General features: G+C 43.9%; 1 protein-coding gene across 3 annotated transcripts in view; it reads left to right on the top strand.

Annotated features, from left to right (window-relative positions):
* Positions 1-19,889, top strand: part of LOC307016568 (thyroid hormone receptor alpha) — a 146,809-nt gene that overhangs the window by 101,209 nt on the left and 25,711 nt on the right. For 2 of the 3 annotated variants that reach the window (XM_079645712.1, XM_079645713.1), the window contains 3 exons: positions 7,205-7,266; positions 9,726-9,841; positions 18,889-19,036. In XM_079645712.1, coding sequence (XP_079501838.1) covers positions 7,205-7,266; positions 9,726-9,841; positions 18,889-19,036 — 326 coding nt within the window. Of the gene's footprint in view, positions 1-4,942; positions 5,622-7,204; positions 7,267-9,725; positions 9,842-18,888; positions 19,037-19,889 lie in introns of those variants that run through there. The other variant, XM_079645714.1, reaches the window with a different exon arrangement.

Consider the following 19,889-nt stretch of genomic DNA (forward strand, 5'->3'; position numbering starts at 1 on the left):
GAGGGGAACCGAGTCGTACTTGGTGAGAGCCGTTCTTGTTATCGTTCAATCGTTGGTCCGCACTCACTGCCTGCCAAAATCCACTCGCCTGTTAAAAAGCTTGATTTTGTTCCCCAAACGTATTCTGTGAAGACCCGCCCCTACTCTGACTGGTAGGTTTCAGCAGGAGGAGTGAGATGGGGTGGGTCTTAACGGAATACTCGAGAGAGAGAAGTCATAACAAGTGGTAGGCTACAGGACAGGTAGACGACGTGTTTTTCGGATGGAAAATGAGCCAAAGGCGAAAACGCAGCAGCATTTTGATGCACTTCAACCAAAAAAGCGCACCATTTGTAAAGGCAAAATATCCTTTAAAGCAGGGCCAACAAATGATCTCCATCGCCACTTAAAAACACAGTATCTATAGAGTTGCGTGAATTTCATTCAAGGCAAGGCAACTTTATTTACTTAACAAATACGGAGGGTAAATTCAAAGTAGTACATTCACGGACATGAATGACATGGATATGGCGCCACCTTGTGTCGTGTTTACAAAGCAGATTATTGACATTAGGTCTGGCAATACAGTCAATCATTATCCTGGTGATTATTTCACAGACAAACCAAGTAACCCCGCCAAAAAAACGGCTCTTTTGAACGGCTCTTTTGAACGGCTCTTTGAAAGGAACGGAGCCATAAGATCCGGCTCCCTTCAAAGAGCCATAAATCCCATCACTACCACAAAGTGCACTGGGTGTTGAAGAAGCTAATTTATGTAGTGGCCACACGGTGGTACTACACCTGCCTGTCAGTTACGTAGTTTGGTCCTTAAATCCTTTTCCTATTGACTTACATTGGGAAAAAGACTTCTGTAATTCAGAGGATGATTTATTTATTTTAGGTAAATCACCTTAATACACTTAAACACATATTTAAAATTATTTTCCCGATCCAGTTCTCTTACACGTCCATAGTTGTAACACGTAAACTCATTCTGTTTCTGTTGGGATGCACAGTCATACTTGTCAACCCTCCCGATTTTTGCGGGAGATTGCCGATTTCATTGCCCTCTCCCGGTTTCCTCCCGGGGTCATATTTCTCCCGCATTTCTCCCGATTTCTGACAAAATCAGATTTACTCAGCACTATTTCCACTCGGACTTTAATACAGCTACACCATTGTTTGGTTTCCATGGTAACACGTCTCTTTAGTAGCGCGCGCAACTCAAAGTCTGAGAGGGTGAAGCAGATAGTCACAGAAAACAGAACAAGAATCGACAACTACTCTCTGCTCACTCCTTTCCTGGTACAGGTCCAGCCCACACATATGCTCCATCAAGGATGGTGCTACAGGCTGCAAGGCAGTGCACTTAGATTGCTCCCGATATCTGAGGTCTCAAGGTTGGCAAGTATGAGTGTTGTATGCCATTTTATTTTTAACTATTGTAATGACCAGCGTAAATAACGAGTCTGTTCTCGTCAGGTCCCATAAGTTCTTTGATAACAGAATTGCAGACGAAAACACGATATTTAAAATCTATAAAAAGCCATAGCACTGATTCCCTTGTGAGTTGAAGTTATTGAAAGTTTGACTAGTTAGCTGATCCAGATAACGTGTGCTAGCTGAAGTTCTGAGGGTAAAGACACTGATCCCAGACCTGCAGTTTTCCTATATTATGTTTAAGTTTCCTTCCACCCGACTGTAACTGTAGTTTCAAAACCAGGTGGTAAAACATTGACAGAAACCCTAAATACCTGCTGTAACAATTTACAATCTGGGATACTCCTTTAGCATTGCATTTAGGACACACAATTTACAAAGTATCACAATTGTTGCAGCAGAAACGGACATATGGTGTTTTGCTCATGGTCGAAACCTGGCGCCTACATTACCCACAATGCAACTCAGCTGTGTTATATATGTGTGGATAATGTTGCATCTAGCCCCAATCAGAGATAAGGAGTTGGTAAAAGAGGCTCTTACATTTAAACTCTCAGACACCACTGAGTCATTTGCAGTTTACTATAATTAGCATGAAACCCCTCCCCAGACGGGAGGGGCGCCGGGAGGTTGGTATTTTTTTGGAGAGGTAAAAAAAAAGGAAGACAGAACATTCTGTCACGATGCAATCTGTACAAACTACGCAATCACACACACACATACACACACACACACACACACACACACACACACACACACACACACACACACACACACACACACACACACACACACACACACACACACACACACACGCTCTCTCTCAGCTAAGCCTTGGCTTCATGTGACAGCAGTTTGACATATCTTTGTCATGGTAGTGAATGCCTCCATGTCATTTCATTTTACAGTTATCCATCACATGAAAGCGTTTAAACTCTTTAATCCAAATCGACTTTATAAAAAGAAGAGGCAGCTTCTATCAGTGTTTTGTTCCTCCAGTACTTTATGTCCTTTCCTAGGACTCATGACTCAGAGCAAGGCCCCGAAGCTCAACTTTAAACACTACTGTACAACTGCACAATAATGAACACTTGATTTATATTGAAATATGGAAAGAGCTATATTAAGATCGAAGACAGCACAATATTTGGTAAAGGTTAAATGGATTGATGGATGGGTAGGAAGTAAGGAAGGAAGCAAGGAAGGTAGGTAGGTAGGAAGGAAGGAAGGAAGGAAGGTAGGTAGGTAGGAAGGAAGGAAGGAAGGTAGGTAGGTAGGTAGGAAGGAAGGTAGGTAGGTAGGAAGGAAGGTAGGAAGGAAGGAAGGTAGGTAGGAAGGAAGGAAGGAAGGTAGGTAGGTAGGAAGGAAGGAAGGTAGGTAGGTAGGAAGGAAGGAAGGTAGGAAGGAAGGAAGGTAGGAAGGAAGGAAGGAAGGAAGGAAGGAAGGTAGGAAGGAAGGAAGGAAGGAAGGTAGGAAGAAAGGAAGGAAGGAAGGAAGGAAGGAAGGAAGGAAGGAAGGAAGGAAGGAAGGAAGGAAGGAAAGAAGGCCTCTATAAACAGCCCTTTCACGGGGATCCTTGATCCAGATGTGGGATTCTTAACAACTGAGATTATAGCTGCAGACAGAAGAGACCCTAACTCAAAGCATGAGATATCAAACCGTGTCCTCAGAAGACTTCAGCTAACTGCAGACGGCATCAGAGCACAATTATGTAATGTAGTTAGCATTAAGCTGAAGTGAGATGGAACTTTTAGTCTGGTTCTCCTGAGGACAACACGAAGAGAGGAAAGTGGAAGGCTGAAAGAGACGGGAGGAATTAAAACAAGAAGTCAGGTGACCGAGACCAGAGAGGAAGAACAAACACCAACATGAAATCTGCGTACTTCTGTATCGACATAATGCAACGCAAAGTATATTAAGATGAACTCTGAGTACTGGGTTGCTCTCAGTCACTTCTCACTCGGCTACGTACCTGAAGCTATCAGCTCTCTAGTCCCTTGTACTTTACAAATACAAATAATAAATGTGGGTTTTCTCACTCTTTGAGAAACATACCAATCAACTTGTGATCAAATGAAGCCACCATTCATTGTATTAGTTTTGATTGATCAGTTAAATCATGTATTGGAACCACGAACGATAAAGTTGCTAGCTGCCAGGCTAACAGTGGAACATTCTAGGAACAGCAGCCGTGTTCGATTTGAGACAGCGCTACCCGTCATCCTTCAAACATCGCGAAAGTCTTCAAAGTGGACGACATGCTTTGTACGAAGGATGGTGTGTTAGTATGAACTCTGAGCACTGTTGTGACGTACCCATGGGCGTCACTTTGTGGTGGGGACATGTACCCAGTGTCCCCAGTGTCCCCAGTGACCCCAGTGTCCCCAGTGTCCCCAGAGCAAACGGCTCTGATTCATGTCTATTGGACACACACTCTCACTGAGTAGCACCAAACACACAAAGCTCCGCTGATGCTTTTGTTTGAAATGATGCTTTCATCAAGCACAGCAGGTTAATAACGCACAGGAAGTCAGAACAGAACATGCTTGTAGGTCACGGTGTAAGAACGTGGTGGTTGGACTGCATTTCTACAACCCTTTCCCAGTCTGTACCCTCTTAGAGCAGCATTTACCAATTTACAGCCAATCAGAGAGAGGCTGCCATACAAGGAGCCCACTGCTCAGAGAGACATCCACACATCGGCCATCGGGAGCAACGTGGGGTTCAGTATCTTGCTCAATTTACACCAGGTTCAAACCCCCAACCCTTCCATTGGTAGAACACCTCTCACATCCCCAGTCCCCCAAACTGGTGTCTGGACCACCTCGACTCGAACCATCAGATCAACGTCTCCCTGTGCGGCAAACTCAAGATATCGTTCAGAGTTTCCACTGACGCTGAGATAAAGAAGTCATGTTGTCTGACCACCAATGAGACGCTGATACAGATCTTATGAAGTGAGCAGTGTTTGAGCAACACTCTGATGAAATGATTAGTTGTATCTGGTTTTAAACAACGTTAAACTCTTATGCTGAAGGAGAAAGAGGACTTAAATGAATCCCTGGATCACAAACATCCCCTGTGAAAACCACACCAAGTGATTTATGAGTAAAATATGTAGAAGAGTGTGTTCCTGAAGAGTCCTGTGAGGAAGGCTGTGTTTCTTTAAAGATACCACAACATGTGCACAATGTGTGCTATCCATTCCTGTGGGGACTTTCTACAAATGTACTTTAACCCTCCTGTCTTGATCCCCCCCCCCCCCCTTACTTTGGTGGTGAAGTGTGACTGGTGTCCTTTAACTGCTCCTACATGAATCCACTAATCATCACCACATGTTAAGCTGTAGGGTTACCCGTTCATTTCAGGGTCCTTTTTGACACCATTCAAAGTTCAGATCCCGTCTGTTGAGGATATCCTGAGTTCTTGAGGTAATCAGATGCAAAGCTGAATATTCAGTTACACTGCTCACTTCATCAGATCTGTATCAGCGTCTCATTGGTGGTCAGACAACATGACTTCTTTATCTCAGTGGAAACTCTGAACGGTATCAAGTCATCTCTGGGTTTTGGAGTTACATCAAAGCACGCTCTTTGTGTCTTCTGATCTGAACGTGTTGATCTCTTGTTCAGATTTGACCCGAACACGAATGTCTGACTTGTCTCTGATCAATTTGAAAGGCATTTAAAGTAAACACGTTGTTAATGTACGTAGAAACAGAACGCTCTGTTTACCAACAGCATCGCTCTCATTTGAGTTTGGATCCTATTCGCTTTGGAATCATCTCTGAAACACTTGCATCACACACACACACACACACACACACACACACACACACACACACACACACACACACACACACACACACACACAGGGGAGGATCTACACGCTGAGAAACACAGAGAGAGAGAGAGAGAGAGAGAGAGAGAGAATAAGCAGCGCTGCTTCCCTCCAGCAGCCAGAGTGAGGCAGACAGCCTCTCAGCTGACAGCAGCGGGGATTTAAGGAACTCCACCCCCCCCCCCCCCCCCCCCCACACACACACACACAGGTTCTTTTGAAGAAGTGGAACTGTTGCAATACTAATCCGAGTGTGTGCATGCTGAGCGGGACACGTGTGGGCGGCTGAGGCTCGTTCTCTTCTGAACACACTCCTGCAGAATCAGCAACATGCATATCCTGCAGCCGTACTGCATCAACAGGTCGGTGTGTGTGTGTGTGTGTGTGTGTGTGTGTGTGTGTGTGTGTGTGTGTGTGTGTGTGTGTGTCTCATAGTATGTGTGTGTGTGTGTGTGTGTGTGTGTGTGTGTGTGTGTGTGTGTGTGTGTGTGTGTGTGTGTGTGTGTGTGTGTGTGTGTGTGTGTGTGTGTGTGTGTGTGTGTGTGTGTGTGTGTGTGTGTGTGTGTGTGTGTGTGTGTGTGTGTGTGTTGAGTTAAGGAAGCCTGTGTCAGCTTGCACTATTTGTCTTGCTTGTAGATGGGTTAGTTCATAACACTCGTCCACTAATTGGATTTCCGAACGATTATCCAATTAAAATAATTTCTCTACTTTAATGACTTCATGAATTAATTTCTTAGGTAATTTGTTTGTGTAGTTTAATCACTTGTGTTGCCTTGGTGCGATCGCAGCAGCTGAACAGGAGTGTGTGTTTCCTCATGATCAGCTGATGAAGATGTTACTCCTCTTCGTCAGCTGTAATCTTAACGGTTCTCTGAAAACATGCTAACTTCCCAGTAAAGCTTTAGTGTAATCCACCACAGCCTGGTGGTGCCTTCAGGTACTGCGTGTCCAGCGTGGTGCGTTCAAGGACTCACTGTGTGTGTGTGTGTGTGTGTGTGTGTGTGTGTGTGTGTGTGTGTGTGTGTGTGTGTGTGTGTGTGTGTGTGTGTGTGTGTGTGTGTGTGTGTGTGTGTGTGTGTGTGTGTGTGTGTGTGTGTGTGTGTGTGTGTGTGTGATCCAGAGTGTTTGATACAGAGCGTGTGTGTGTGTGTGTGTGTGTGTGTGTGTGTGTGTGTGTGTGTGTGTGTGTGTGTGTGTGTGTGTGTGTGTGTGTGAGAGGGTGAGAGATAGTGTGTGTGATCCAGAGTGTTTGATACAGAGTGTGTGTGTGTGTGTGTGTGTGTGTGTGTGTGTGTGTGTGTGTGTGTGTGTGTGTGTGTGTGTGTGTGTGTGTGTGTGTGTGTGTGTGTGTGTGTGTGTGTGTTTGTGTGTGTGTGTGTGTGTGTGTGTGTGTGTGTAGAACACAGAAAGAGACATGAGAGGATTTTGTCAAAGGGCTGTTACATAATGCTGCTGTGGACGTTTTATAAAAAGCAGGAAGGAAAAAAGAAATACAATGGCGCAGAGATGTCGTATTTCTGTGCTGGTCCCTGAAGGCAGCATCTCCCTGGTCCAATGGGATTCCTCCTTTTGATTATTGCAGTAAATAAGCAAATATTACAGGGTAGAAATACACATTTACATCCTGTGTTTTAAATATTGTAAAAGGTCTAAATAGTGCAGAGCATTCAATAATTGGATGTTTAAGTAAAAAAAACACATCATTATTTGTGTGGATTTGCTGCTTTTTGGCTGTTTTGCATCATAGAATATTATTATATATATTAATAATTATTATATTCATATAAACAACAGTCAGACAAAAAATGATAAATAATAAAAATAGTGAAATAATCCAAAAAGTAAACACAAGATAATTGTAAAATATATGTTTTCAGCCGCTGATAATGTGTTTTTAATCACATTGTTTTCTAATATTAACATCTCTCTCTCTTCTCATCCCCAGGTGGCCAGATGTGCCGAAGAGAAAGAGAAAGAACAGCCTTTGTTCTGGGAAGAGCGTGTCAGGTAAACATCTGTTTATGTTGTTATCCACAAACACACAGACAAACAAACAATAAAGATAAAGATAATTCAAGGTGTATTTGAAATGCTCCAGAGGATCACATGACCACCTGAGGCCTGTGCTACGAAGCTGGTTCAACCTAACCTGGATATGTTGGAGTTAGCCGGTTGGTCTAATCCAAAACATATGCGCTCTCGCTAAACGGTCCTACGACGCGGGTTATCAAGTGGATCGCTCAAGCCAGCCGTGTCCTATCTAGTTAGGAGCGCGTTCACATGAAAGGGGTGGTATCTGGAGCATTCGACCAATCACAAACATGGAGAAGCGTACTGACAGCGCAGCGTCATACTTCCTGAATGAAAAGTCAACTATAATATTAGACATATGAAGAAGTTAAACTTTAAACATCCATGACTTAAACACTTGATCCAGGATCAAAGCCACATAGCTGCACCTGCAAGGTGAATCCAGCTGGTAACAGAACAAGTGTTTGAATGCGTACATTAACAGGTTTATGATATCACTGCCCCGTCTAAGACACCATCTGACTTTCATTACATTTGACTCGAGTGTTTCCTCAACTTAATGTGTTGCTTCAAATAATCCTTCTGCATCCAGTATGTGACACTGTGAGTGTTGCACGGCCAGATACGGCTCAGCTGACTCAGATAAGGAGATGATACATTATGATGTGATATGCCGCGGACTGTACTTAATGTTACTCTGATCCGGTTACTTTCCCCCGAAGTTAGCCGCTAAGAAAACAGCCTGCTCCGTAGTGCAGGCCTCTGGAGTCTCCTGAGGTTTAATGTGTCATTACTGTGATCATCTCCTGTTTATATTAATGTGATCTACTATCACACACACACACACACACACACACACACACACACACACACACACACACACACACACACACACACACACACACACACACACACACACACACACACACACACACACACACACACACACACACACACACACACACACACACACACACACTATGAGACACACACACACTATGAGACACACACACACACACACACACACACACACACACACACTCACTATGAGACAAACACACACACACACACACACACACACACACACACACACACACACACACACACACACACACACACACAGAGGGAGAGAATTAGAAGCCCAGGATAAAACACTACAAGATTAGAAATCATGTCATTTAGACGTCAGGATTATCTTAAGTACGTCAATTAATCTCTTTTATACATCGATTAAACTAAACTAATATGTCCTTTGATTCAGTAAAAGGTATTTGTATCTTCTTTGAGTAACTACGCACGATATGAGATGATTATCATTCATTTAAAAAGAGTCATAAATAAAGTTAAAACTGTCAACAGCCTCTGATAGCACATATAAAGTGATGGAGGTGGTCACAGTGCAAAAGAAGGATTATCCTGAAACTGCACAAAAGTATAACAAATAATTAAGTATGAAAGTCTATCTATGTGTTTATGATCAGATTACAAACTGATTTGTCAGCTAGACCAGTGGTTCTCAACTGTTGGGTCGCGACCCAAAAGTGGGTCGCGGATGTGTGAGTGAAGAACAACAAAAAAAAAAAAGATTTGGAATTCTTTTTTTTTTTTGGGGGGGGGAAAGTCAAACTTATATTGAAGGCCCGATTTTCTAACGCTGTGCATGCAGTCGGCGTTGGACTGGAAGTACCGGAGACCATAAACGGTTTTCTGTCACGTAGTGATCATCTTCTCAATAAAACATCTTTGCTGATGTTTTTCCGAGTCTTCTGGCCAATCAGAATCAAGAACTGTTGCCGGAAGTCCCCACGGAGAATAGCTTTGCGGTAGAACTCTTCTTTATACATCCATGGGTACAACGTCAGATAAAAATGAACACATAATGAAATATGACCCCCGGTTTGATGATTGACAGGTCACAGAACAATGGGGGCTATCTACCCTTACCCACAATTTAAACTATTTCACACAGACTCTCTCCTCTTTACTCTTCTTTGCAAGATGTCAGAACAAAGTGAAAAACAAACGATGGTCTAAAATATTATTAAAATGTCGGGTAGTAATAGATTTATTTATTTTCTTCTCAGAGTGTACCAGAATGCATAGTTTATGTTTTATGTATTGACCAAGTAAAAAGTGGGTCCCGAGGCCTGACCAGTTGGGAACCACTGAGCTAGACGTTACAATAATGTAATATAGGGTTAAAATACTGATACATCCTCAGTCATGGCCTCCTTTATAGCGTCTACAGAAGAGCAGATGTATAAAAGAGACAGTCAGAAGTGAAGCTGAACGACGAAAGATAACATTACAGATCAATGTAAGCTAATGTACAAACGGAGGGTCGTTTCCCTCCGATAGAAACGTTCCTGAGAGTGAAACAGTAACCACTCGCCTCCTCATCTCCTTCTCTCTCCTCCTTGTCTCCTCTCCTCCAGCTCTCAGTGTTCCAGGATACATCCCCAGCTACCTGGAGAAGGACGAGCCCTGCGTGGTTTGTGGAGACAAGGCCACGGGCTACCACTACCGCTGCATCACCTGCGAGGGCTGCAAGGTACCTGAACACCTCATAGCCTGTTATCAGAGGCAGCTAGTGCCCCTGAACGCCTCATTGCCTGTTATCAGAGCCAGCTAGTGCACCTGAACGCCTCACAGCCTGTTATCAGAGGCAGCTAGTGCCCCTGAACGCCTCACAGCCTGTTATCAGAGGCAGCTAGTGCACCTGAACGCCTCACTGCCTGTTATCAGAGGCAGCTAGTGCACCTGAACGCCTCACAGCCTGTTATCAGAGGCAGCTAGTGCCCCTGAACGCCTCACAGCCTGTTATCAGAGGCAGCTAGTGCACCTGAACGCCTCACAGCCTGTTATCAGAGGCAGCTAGTGCACCTGAACGCCTCACAGCCTGTTATCAGAGGCAGCTAGTGCACCTGAACGCCTCACTGCCTGTTATCAGAGGCAGCTAGTGCACCTGAACGCCTCACTGCCTGTTATCAGAGGCAGCTAGTGCACCTGAACGCCTCACTGCCTGTTATCAGAGGCAGCTAGTGCACCTGAACGCCTCACAGCCTGTTATCAGAGGCAGCTAGTGCACCTGAACGCCTCACAGCCTGTTATCAGAGGCAGCTAATGCCCCTGAACGCCTCACTGCCTGTTATCAGAGGCAGCTAGTGCACCTGAACGCCTCACAGCCTGTTATCAGAGGCAGCTAGTGCACCTGAACGCCTCACAGCCTGTTATCAGAGGCAGCTAGTGCACCTGAACGCCTCACAGCCTGTTATCAGAGGCAGCTAGTGCACCTGAACGCCTCACAGCCTGTTATCAGAGGCAGCTAGTGCACCTGAACGCCTCACAGCCTGTTATCAGAGGCAGCTAGTGCACCTGAACGCCTCACTGCCTGTTATCAGAGGCAGCTAGTGCACCTGAACGCCTCACAGCCTGTTATCAGAGGCAGCTAGTGCCCCTGAACGCCTCACAGCCTGTTATCAGAAGCAGCTAGTGCCCCTGAACGCCTCACAGCCTGTTATCAGAGGCAGCTAGTGCACCTGAACGCCTCACTGCCTGTTATCAGAGGCAGCTAGTGCACCTGAACGCCTCACAGCCTGTTATCAGAGGCAGCTAGTGCACCTGAACGCCTCACAGCCTGTTATCAGAGGCAGCTAGTGCCCCTGAACGCCTCACAGCCTGTTATCAGAGGCAGCTAGTGCACCTGAACTCCTCACAGCCTGTTATCAGAAGCAGCTAGTGCCCCTGAACGCCTCACAGCCTGTTATCAGAGGCAGCTAGTGCCCCTGAACGCCTCACAGCCTGTTATCAGAGGCAGCTAGTGCACCTGAACGCCTCACAGCCCGTTATCAGAGGCAGCTAGTGCCCCTGAACGCCTCACAGCCTGTTATCAGAGGCAGCTAGTGCACCTGAACGCCTCACAGCCTGTTATCAGAGGCAGCTAGTGCACCTGAACGCCTCACAGCCTGTTATCAGAAGCAGCTAGTGCCCTTGAACGCCTCACAGCCTGTTATCAGAGACAGCTAGTGCACCTGAACGCCTCACAGCCTGTTATCAGAGGCAGCTAGTGCACCTGAACGCCTCACAGCCTGTTATTAGTTGGTACCTTGAGGGCGAGGGCTGCAAAAAGCCTTAAACAGAATCAGAATCAAGTTTTTTGCCAGGTACGTTTCCAGATATCAGGAATTAGCTTGGTGGTACAAACATAAACAATATAAGCAAATAAGTTGAAGTTTAAAAATAGGACGATAATAAAGAAACATTCAAGAAAATAAACAATTTAACATTAAAAAAAGAATAAGGACACCATATTTCAACAGACAAAATAAACTAAAACACTTATTACAATGAATTTATGACGATATTTGACAAACTGCAGTATTTCAAACATAAGGGCCGTGCAGAAATGTGCATGTAAATATATTTAACAATCTGGCCTCTGATTTGTGTTCATTTTATTAATTTAACTACATTCTTGTTTTAAAGGTGGGGTAGGTAAGTTTGAGAAACGGCTCGAGATACACTTGTTGTTATATTCCATGGAATGCTCTTAACATCCCGATAGCAATGAATATCTGAAGTGCTTTGACAATAAATCCATAAAATATATCATCTGTGGAAGCCGTGGTGCTGTAAAAAGCACGACCAATCATCTGAGCCGGCTAAAGTAACTGGATGGCCTACCTGCCTGTCAGCCTTCCATCTGTGCACAAACTGATCTCGTGCCCTCATTGGTCATGTCCGCGTTCGTGTGTGTTGGAGGAGGGACTCTGTGAGGAAGTGGCAGGTTGTGTATTTTCAAATTCTAGCGCACTCGAGCTGGTTTCTCCAAAATGACCTACCCCACCTTTAACAACTACTTACCTGATTATCATTCTTCAATTGAATTTGATCTTTAATTGTAATAATCTTGTGAATCCGTCCTTTCCCTCTCACTCTGGTGCTGCTTGAGCTCCTGAATGTCCCTGCAGGTTCATAAGGTCCATCTTATCTTATCTATTCAGAGAGAAACTCCCTCATGTACTTTTGTATTTTCAAGGTTTAATAATGTCTGACAATCCATTTGCTCCAACATGAGGACATCCTTCAAATCAAATCAAGTTTTATTTATAAAGCACATTTAGCCAAAGTGCTGTTCATGTAATAAAAACACATCACTACAATCACAATGACAGACAATCATTTAAAACAGAAATATAGAAAACAAAAACACAGGGATGTTGCTGTTAGCATCTGGTGCTAGCTGGTAGCTACACAGGGATGTTGTTGTTAGCATCTGGTGCTAGCTGGTAGCTACACAGGGATGTTGCTGTTAGCATCTGGTGCTAGCTGGTAGCTACACAGGGATGTTGCTGTTAGCATCTGGTGCTAGCTGGTAGCTACACAGGGATGTTGTTGTTAGCATCTGTTGCTAGCTGGTAGCTACACAGGGATGTTGTTGTTAGCATCTGGTGCTAGCTAGTAGCTACACAGGGATGTTGTTGTTAGCATCTGGTGCTAGCTGGTAGCTACACAGGGATGTTGTTGTTAGCATCTGGTGCTAGCTGGTAGCTACACAGGGATGTTGTTGTTAGCATCTGGTGCTAGCTGGTAGCTACACAGGGATGTTGCTGTTAGCATCTGGTGCTAGCTGGTAGCTACACAGGGATGTTGTTGTTAGCATCTGGTGCTAGCTGGTAGCTACACAGGGATGTTGTTGTTAGCATCTGGTGCTAGCTGGTAGCTACACAGGGATGTTCTTGTTAGCATCTGGTGCTAGCTGGTAGCAACACAGGGATGTTGTTGTTAGCATCTGGTGCTAGCTGGTAGCTACACAGGGATGTTGTTGTTAGCATCTGGTGCTAGCTGGTAGCTACACAGGGATGTTGTTGTTAGCATCTGGTGCTAGCTAGTAGCTACACAGGGACCAGCAGGTGTCATCATCCTCATCGCGGGTGGTGCTTAGATGCTGCAGACAGAACAGTTTTTGATAATCCTATAAACTTGACTACTTGAAACAATAATAATTAAACTCTATCAAAGAATAGAAAACATAAAACACGCTCTAGACTTCATCAAAATAACTCATTTAGTGCCTTTTTTACTTCAAGTAAAGAACAAGAACCTCAGCATTTAACTTAAGGACAATACTTGAGTAAATCTACGCAGGTGCTTCCCACCTCTGTTATCAATGCTAACACAAACTAGCCTTTAGCTTCATCTCAAGAACGGATTTAGTGCCTTCTTTTTAGTTTCTTGATTCAAAAGGGAAGCACTAACCCGGAGACAGTTTGTTTAACCAACGGATTAGATTAGCTTAGCTCCGCACAGCGGATTGAATTAGCTTCATCATATTTGTCTTTTCTCACTGATATCTCCATCCCTTCAGGAATGTGGAGTGAATTGACCTCTCGCTCGACAAACATTTTCAAACTACATCCGTTTTCATTTCTTTATGGACGCTGGCAGGACTTTCTGTTTGAAGCTCTCCGTCTCACAGAACAAAGTCACGTTCTGTTCAAAACAACACATCAGCTCTTTCTCTAAATATCAAATGCTGTGAACTGGGAAAGGTCCAATAAGTAAGATGTATATTTCCATGAAGCTAGATAACGATATCCAGCGCCGGTTTTTGGCACAGGCGTTCGCCTAGGGCGCTGCGCTGTCAGCTCTGGGAGGGAAACAAACGTTTTTGACCGTTGGCGCTCATCCTAATCTTCGGCCTTGATGTAAAAACATTCATAATTAAGTAAATGTAACACCCTTTTCTCCCCGGTTACACATTTCATTTGCCCTGTGGGCGCTGTAAGTGATGAAAGTGGGGGATGTTAGAGAGAGAGAGAGAGGGAGGGAGAGAGAGAGAGAGAGAGGGAGAGAGAGAGAGAGAGGGAGAGGGAGAGGGAGAGAGAGAGAGAGAGGGAGAGAGAGGGAGAGGGAGAGAGAGGGAGAGTCAGAGAGAGGGACAGAGGGAGAGAGGGAGAGAGAGAGAGGGAGAGAGAGGGAGAGAGAGAGAGAGAGGGAGGGAGAGAGAGAGAGTGAGAGTGAGAGCGAGAGAGAGAGAGAGAGAGAGCCAATACCGACTTGTTAGCATCTGGTGCTAGCTGCGCTAACAGATAGAAGAAGATGTTTCTACAATAATGTGGAGGAGAGTCCTCTCCAGTCAGACTGAGAGGCTGATAACTGCAGCTCAGTGAGGTAAAGGACTCTGAGTGTTTAGATAGTTCACTTTAGTCTAAGTTATCTCAGTGGGTCTCAAACGGTTTGATCACAATTTATGTAAACACATATTTCCAAGGCACTCCTTTATAATTATTGGGATAAAACCAGTGCTTGAATTGGGCCGGTACTCACCGGTACGCAGTACCGGCACTTCTGATTTTTACCCATGTGGTACCGGCACTTCTTACTGAGTACCGGCAAGGTGCCGGTACTCAGTAAAATGCCGGTACTCAGCCGCCGGCAATATATATATATATTGTAAACGCAACGCAGCGCAAATGAGGGTCTGACTCTGCCTCACAGAGGGTGACTGGCTGTCTACATGACGTGGCCTGCCGACATTGCCACTTTCATACAGATCATACTAATGTCCTCGATTAGTCTCTGTGTGTCATTCAAGCTCGGGAGGGTGTGTGTTGGTGTATGTGTGGCGCGAGCGAGCGAGAAAGCGCGCGCACCGGTTATGTGTATTGTTGTTAGCATCTGGTGCTAGCTAGCTGCGCTAACGGATATAAGGAGCTGTTTCAACAACAAGGTGGAGGGAGAGTCCTTTGCTGTCAGACTGAGAGGCTGATAACTACAGCTCTGGTGAGGTAAATTACTCTCTGAGTCTTTAGATAGTTAACTTAGTTTAAGTTATCTCAGTGGGTCTCAAACGGTTCGGTCACCATTTATGTAAACACATATTTCCATTTGAGGGGGTAGTGATTAGTAAAAAATGCATGAATAATACAAACAAAATGTTAACTAGGTGAAAAAAGGTAAGATAAACTTGTTGAGAGCTAAAACTAGGCTGTTGCCTCAAAGAGGAGCAGGGGGGAGAGGAGGGAGACAGGAGAGGCCGATTCAGGAGCCCAGACACACTCACAACTATAAATGAACCAAAAACAAATAAATAAACAAGTTTCAATGTTTTTTCATATTGGATATTGTATGTTATTTGTTATGGCCATGTACTTATGATTGTATGATTATTTAAATGTATACATTTTTGTTTCATATGGGTGTAGTCTCTTTATTTCCCCCTCAAAATGCACCAGATTGATGCATTTAAGTCCAACATTTTTAAAAAAATCTTACCGGGGGAGCATGCCCCCGGACCCCCCTATAGGATTTGAGGCCCGGCCCCACTGTTCCCAAATAGATTTGCAATTTTTTTTAAATAGTAACTCATCTCCATATGTTTCTTTTGGGGTAGTAGATTTAAACTAGAGGGCTATCACTTTGTGCAGCAACGCTATTGACAAATAAATCCAGCAAAATGGCACAAAAAACTGGTAGTGGCCTCAGGGACGAGGAGTCATTTAACCAGCCAGTAGGAGTCAAGCTTTACTTTCTTTTATATCCATAAAGAAAAAGTTAATCTGTTTACAGTGGTTTCATTATGGATGTTGAGAGGTATCCATATATCTCTTCATTTTGCTCTCAAAGTGCACCAGATTGATGCATCTAACTTCAATATTTTTTTTTAAATGTTCCCGGGGGAGCATGCCCCCGGACCCCCCTAGACTAGAGGGTGTCAGGTCCACTCCCCACTTATAAAAATAGCACTTTACCCCTGCACCCCCTCTAATCTCAGATGCACCCTGAGTCATTTTGTTTAAGTACAGTGAGCCTTTCTAAAATATACAGTAAAGAGACAAACCCACCAGCATTATAGGATATACTATGACTTTGAGCCAAATACTTGTTGCTGATTTAGAGTACTGGCACCTTTTTTATTCCAATTCAAGCACTGGATAAAACAGGTTTGAAATCATTCCAATGTATACTATAGGACAGTAAACCAGACATATCGTTTTAAACTGGAGAAATAAAAAAATATGCATAAATAAAATAGTAAAATAAGATATGAATGAACAACAAAAATAAAATACGTTACATGCATTTGTTATTGGCTATGGTAGGTTATTGGTTATGTTCACATACTTATTTAATTATTAAAATGTAAACAGATCTTTTTCATATGGGTGTTTAGATTTGTACCCCCTAGATCAGGTCTGTGCACCAGATTGAAGCATTTTACTTGTGTTCAAAAATGTATTCCCGGGGGGGTCAGCTAAAATCTCGCCTAGGATAGAACCGGCCCTGACCACGTCCCATGGGAGGATCTATCTTTAAATATTTAAAGTGATTATTTGACAGGCCGTAGATACATGAGATTTAACGCCAGGAGTCAGCTGACCGAAGCTCCCTGTAGTCTGTATTGTTTGAGTCTAACATCATTTTCATGGTCCAATTAACCAATTAAAGGCTCCCACAAAACAGCCCTTTGTGTTCACTAGCGTTACATTTGGATTACACGTGTCCTCGATGAAACGGGTCTCCTTTAAAACCTTGAACACCAGAAACAGAGTTGATGTTGATGCTGAGCTTCTGTAATGAGTTGATGGTACATGTTGTGCTCTTTGCTTATTGGCAATTGGGTAAAATGCAGAATACAAAACAGAACGATGAGAGGGTTGTTCTTCAAAGCTCGGCCTCCTGTTGCCTCTGGAGCTTCACAGGAAATGAGGCGTGCTGAAATCCTTAATTATCTCCACGAGAGTCTTATATTTAGATAAGTGTGTCTTTCTTACTACGGACTTTACTTGGATATGCATTCAGAGAGATCTCACGAGGCAGGAGACCCGTTCAATCCACTTCTTCAATGCTGATGTTGACAAAAGAACATTTATTTGCTGTATTTTATTTTAGGTTATCAAAGTCAACTTTATTTTCAATCTCAAAATATGTTTGTAAACATAGAAAGATCGAAATACTGTTTCCCACAGTCCCGAGGTATACAAAAACTCACACATCAAAATGCAAGAACACTCAATAATTTACAAAAGAAACACAAAATAACCGTTTTCTTCATGTAAGCAGGACATATAAAGAAGATGGTGGGCATAGTGCAAACGGGAGTTTAATATGCTTTCCTTAAAGTGGACCTATCATGCTATATTAGAATAATATAGTGTAGGACCATACCTATATAAGGCATATACGTTTTTATTTTTCAAAATACCAAACAGATCATGCATTTTATCCATTCCTCATTTCGCTCAATTTAACACTGTCTTTGTATCATGGGCTGATTCTGTGAGAACAGCACCATCTACAGGCCTGAAATATGTACTACAGCGTCTCCAGCGCTTTCCAACGGCAATGTCCGTGGCTGTCTCCTCCTGATTGGTGGAGTTGGCCCAATAGCCGTAGCGCCACTTCTGTGACGTCATAGAAGTGTTCAAATCTGGATCAGTCTGTATCAGATCCGTTGAAGCCCCTTTTAAAGAGATTTGGGTATGGAGGAAAATAGAGAGGGCTGTGTTTTCTGAGACTTGGTGAGTTCCCTGGAACACCGGGGACACATGTTCATGTAGAAAAGACGTACACAAGTGCATTTTGCATGATAGGTCCCCTTTAAGCGGGTGAAACGTCTCATTGAGGTTTAGCATTAAAAAAGTATTTACTCCAAATGTAACTTTACAAATAACCTTAAAAGCTAGAAAACTAAAACACTTAAGACAATGAGTAAATGGAAAACTAGTGTATTATATTTTAAAGTGCAAACATGTGCAAAAAGCATTCGGAGAGTTGAGCATGAACTCGGCTCTCAGTGTTAAGAAAAGAACAAGATGTTTTGGGGCTCCTTCTGTACTTTGTTCCTGGCAGAAGGAGCAGCTTATTTAAAAGCCTTGTTCCTTAGTTCTCACTTTAGGAACCAGCATCTGAATAAAGTATTGGGAGGTCATATGTGCAAACATGAGAGGGAAGCAGGGAGAGATTTAAATATACATATAAAACCCAACGGTACACATTGGAAAAAACTTCTGCTCCAAAAACAAGTGAAAGAATAATGAAAGGAGCTGTTTTCACCTGGAATCAGTGCAAAGGTCTGCCTATAGAACAAGGGAACATCAGCTAGGTGAGAGGACTTGAAATAAGACGAGACGTTTAGAGAAATCACATCTTTAGCTGGAGAACTCAGTTTGAATTGTATTTGAGCAGAATCAGGAGCTATAAGCAGATGCTCTGGTTTCTGTGTTCTGGTGTTAGTTTGTGATTTCCTAATAAATATGTGTTTCCTCTGAGATACGACTCAAAGCAAGATGTTCTGACTGAACAAGAGGCTGCATTGTCTAAAAACAAGAGCCTCTGTCTCGCTGCGTGTTGCTTCTGAAGTTAGAGTGTCTCATGTCAGGAGGAGAGACGTGTTCTGATTGGATATCAGACACAGATACTGGGTAGGATCTGGAGTGTTTGGAGAGCGCGATATCCTCATCCGGAGTATCTCCTCTCAATCTGAATGCTTCTCTGTTTAGTTTTCTTTAGCTCCATTTATTTCCTTTATGTTTCTATAAATTCCTATGCCTCTGTTCTTCATCGTTCATCCTCCTCTTCCTCTCCTCTCTGCAGGGCTTCTTCCGCAGAACCATCCAGAAGAACCTGCACCCGGCCTACTCCTGCAAATATGAGGGGTGCTGTATCATCGACAAGATCACGCGCAACCAGTGCCAGCTGTGCCGCTTCAAGAAGTGCATCGCCGTGGGCATGGCCATGGACTGTGAGTAGTGATCCTATAAACAGAGATACGGGAGGTTAGGCCTTCAAGAGGGCATCCAGGAGGAACACGTGTACTCATGTTACTCAACATGCTGAACATGTCATATTTACAGAGTGAGGCGAGGCTGCCAACAAGCAAAGAGACGAACTGGCTTTGCTCCAAAAACAACGTGTTCTCTTGAAATCGGCCAATAGAAAGTTGCTTGGGAAGATGTTTTGAGATAAGAGGGATATTTAGATAAATCAGATCTTGTAATTAAAGTTGCAAGAAAAAGTTTGTGAACCCTTTGGAACTTCCTGGAGTTCATAAAATGTGTTCTGATCTTCATCTAAGTCTCAACAACAGACAAACACAGTCTGCTTAAGCTAAAACCACAAAACAATTATATGTGCTTATGTTTTTATTATTGTGACAAAAAGGGAGCTGAGCCAGAAGGCAAAGCTCTCTGTCTACCGGGCCATTTCCCTTCCTACCCTCACCTATGGTCATGAAGGATGGGTCAAGACCGAAAGAACGAGATCGCGGATACAAGCGGCCGAGATGGGTTTTCTCCGCAGGGTGGCTGGTGTCTCCCTTAGGGATAAGGTGAGAAGTTCAGTCATCCGGGAGGGACTCAGAGTTGAACCGCTCCTCCTTCGCGTCGAAAGGAGCCAGTTGAGGTGGTTCGGGCACCTAGTTAGGATGCCACCTAGTTAGGATGCCACCTGGGCGCCTCCCTAGGGAGCTGTTCCAGGCACGTCCAGCTGGGAGGAGACCAAGGGGTAGACCTAGAACCAGATGGAGGGATTATATCTCTTCTCTGGCCTGGGAGCGCCTTGGGACCCCCCATTCAGAGCTGGTTGATGTGGCCAGG

The sequence above is a fragment of the Notothenia rossii genome (genome assembly GCF_949606895.1).
Source record: "Notothenia rossii genome assembly, chromosome: 8".
Classification (NCBI taxonomy): domain Eukaryota; kingdom Metazoa; phylum Chordata; class Actinopteri; order Perciformes; family Nototheniidae; genus Notothenia; species Notothenia rossii.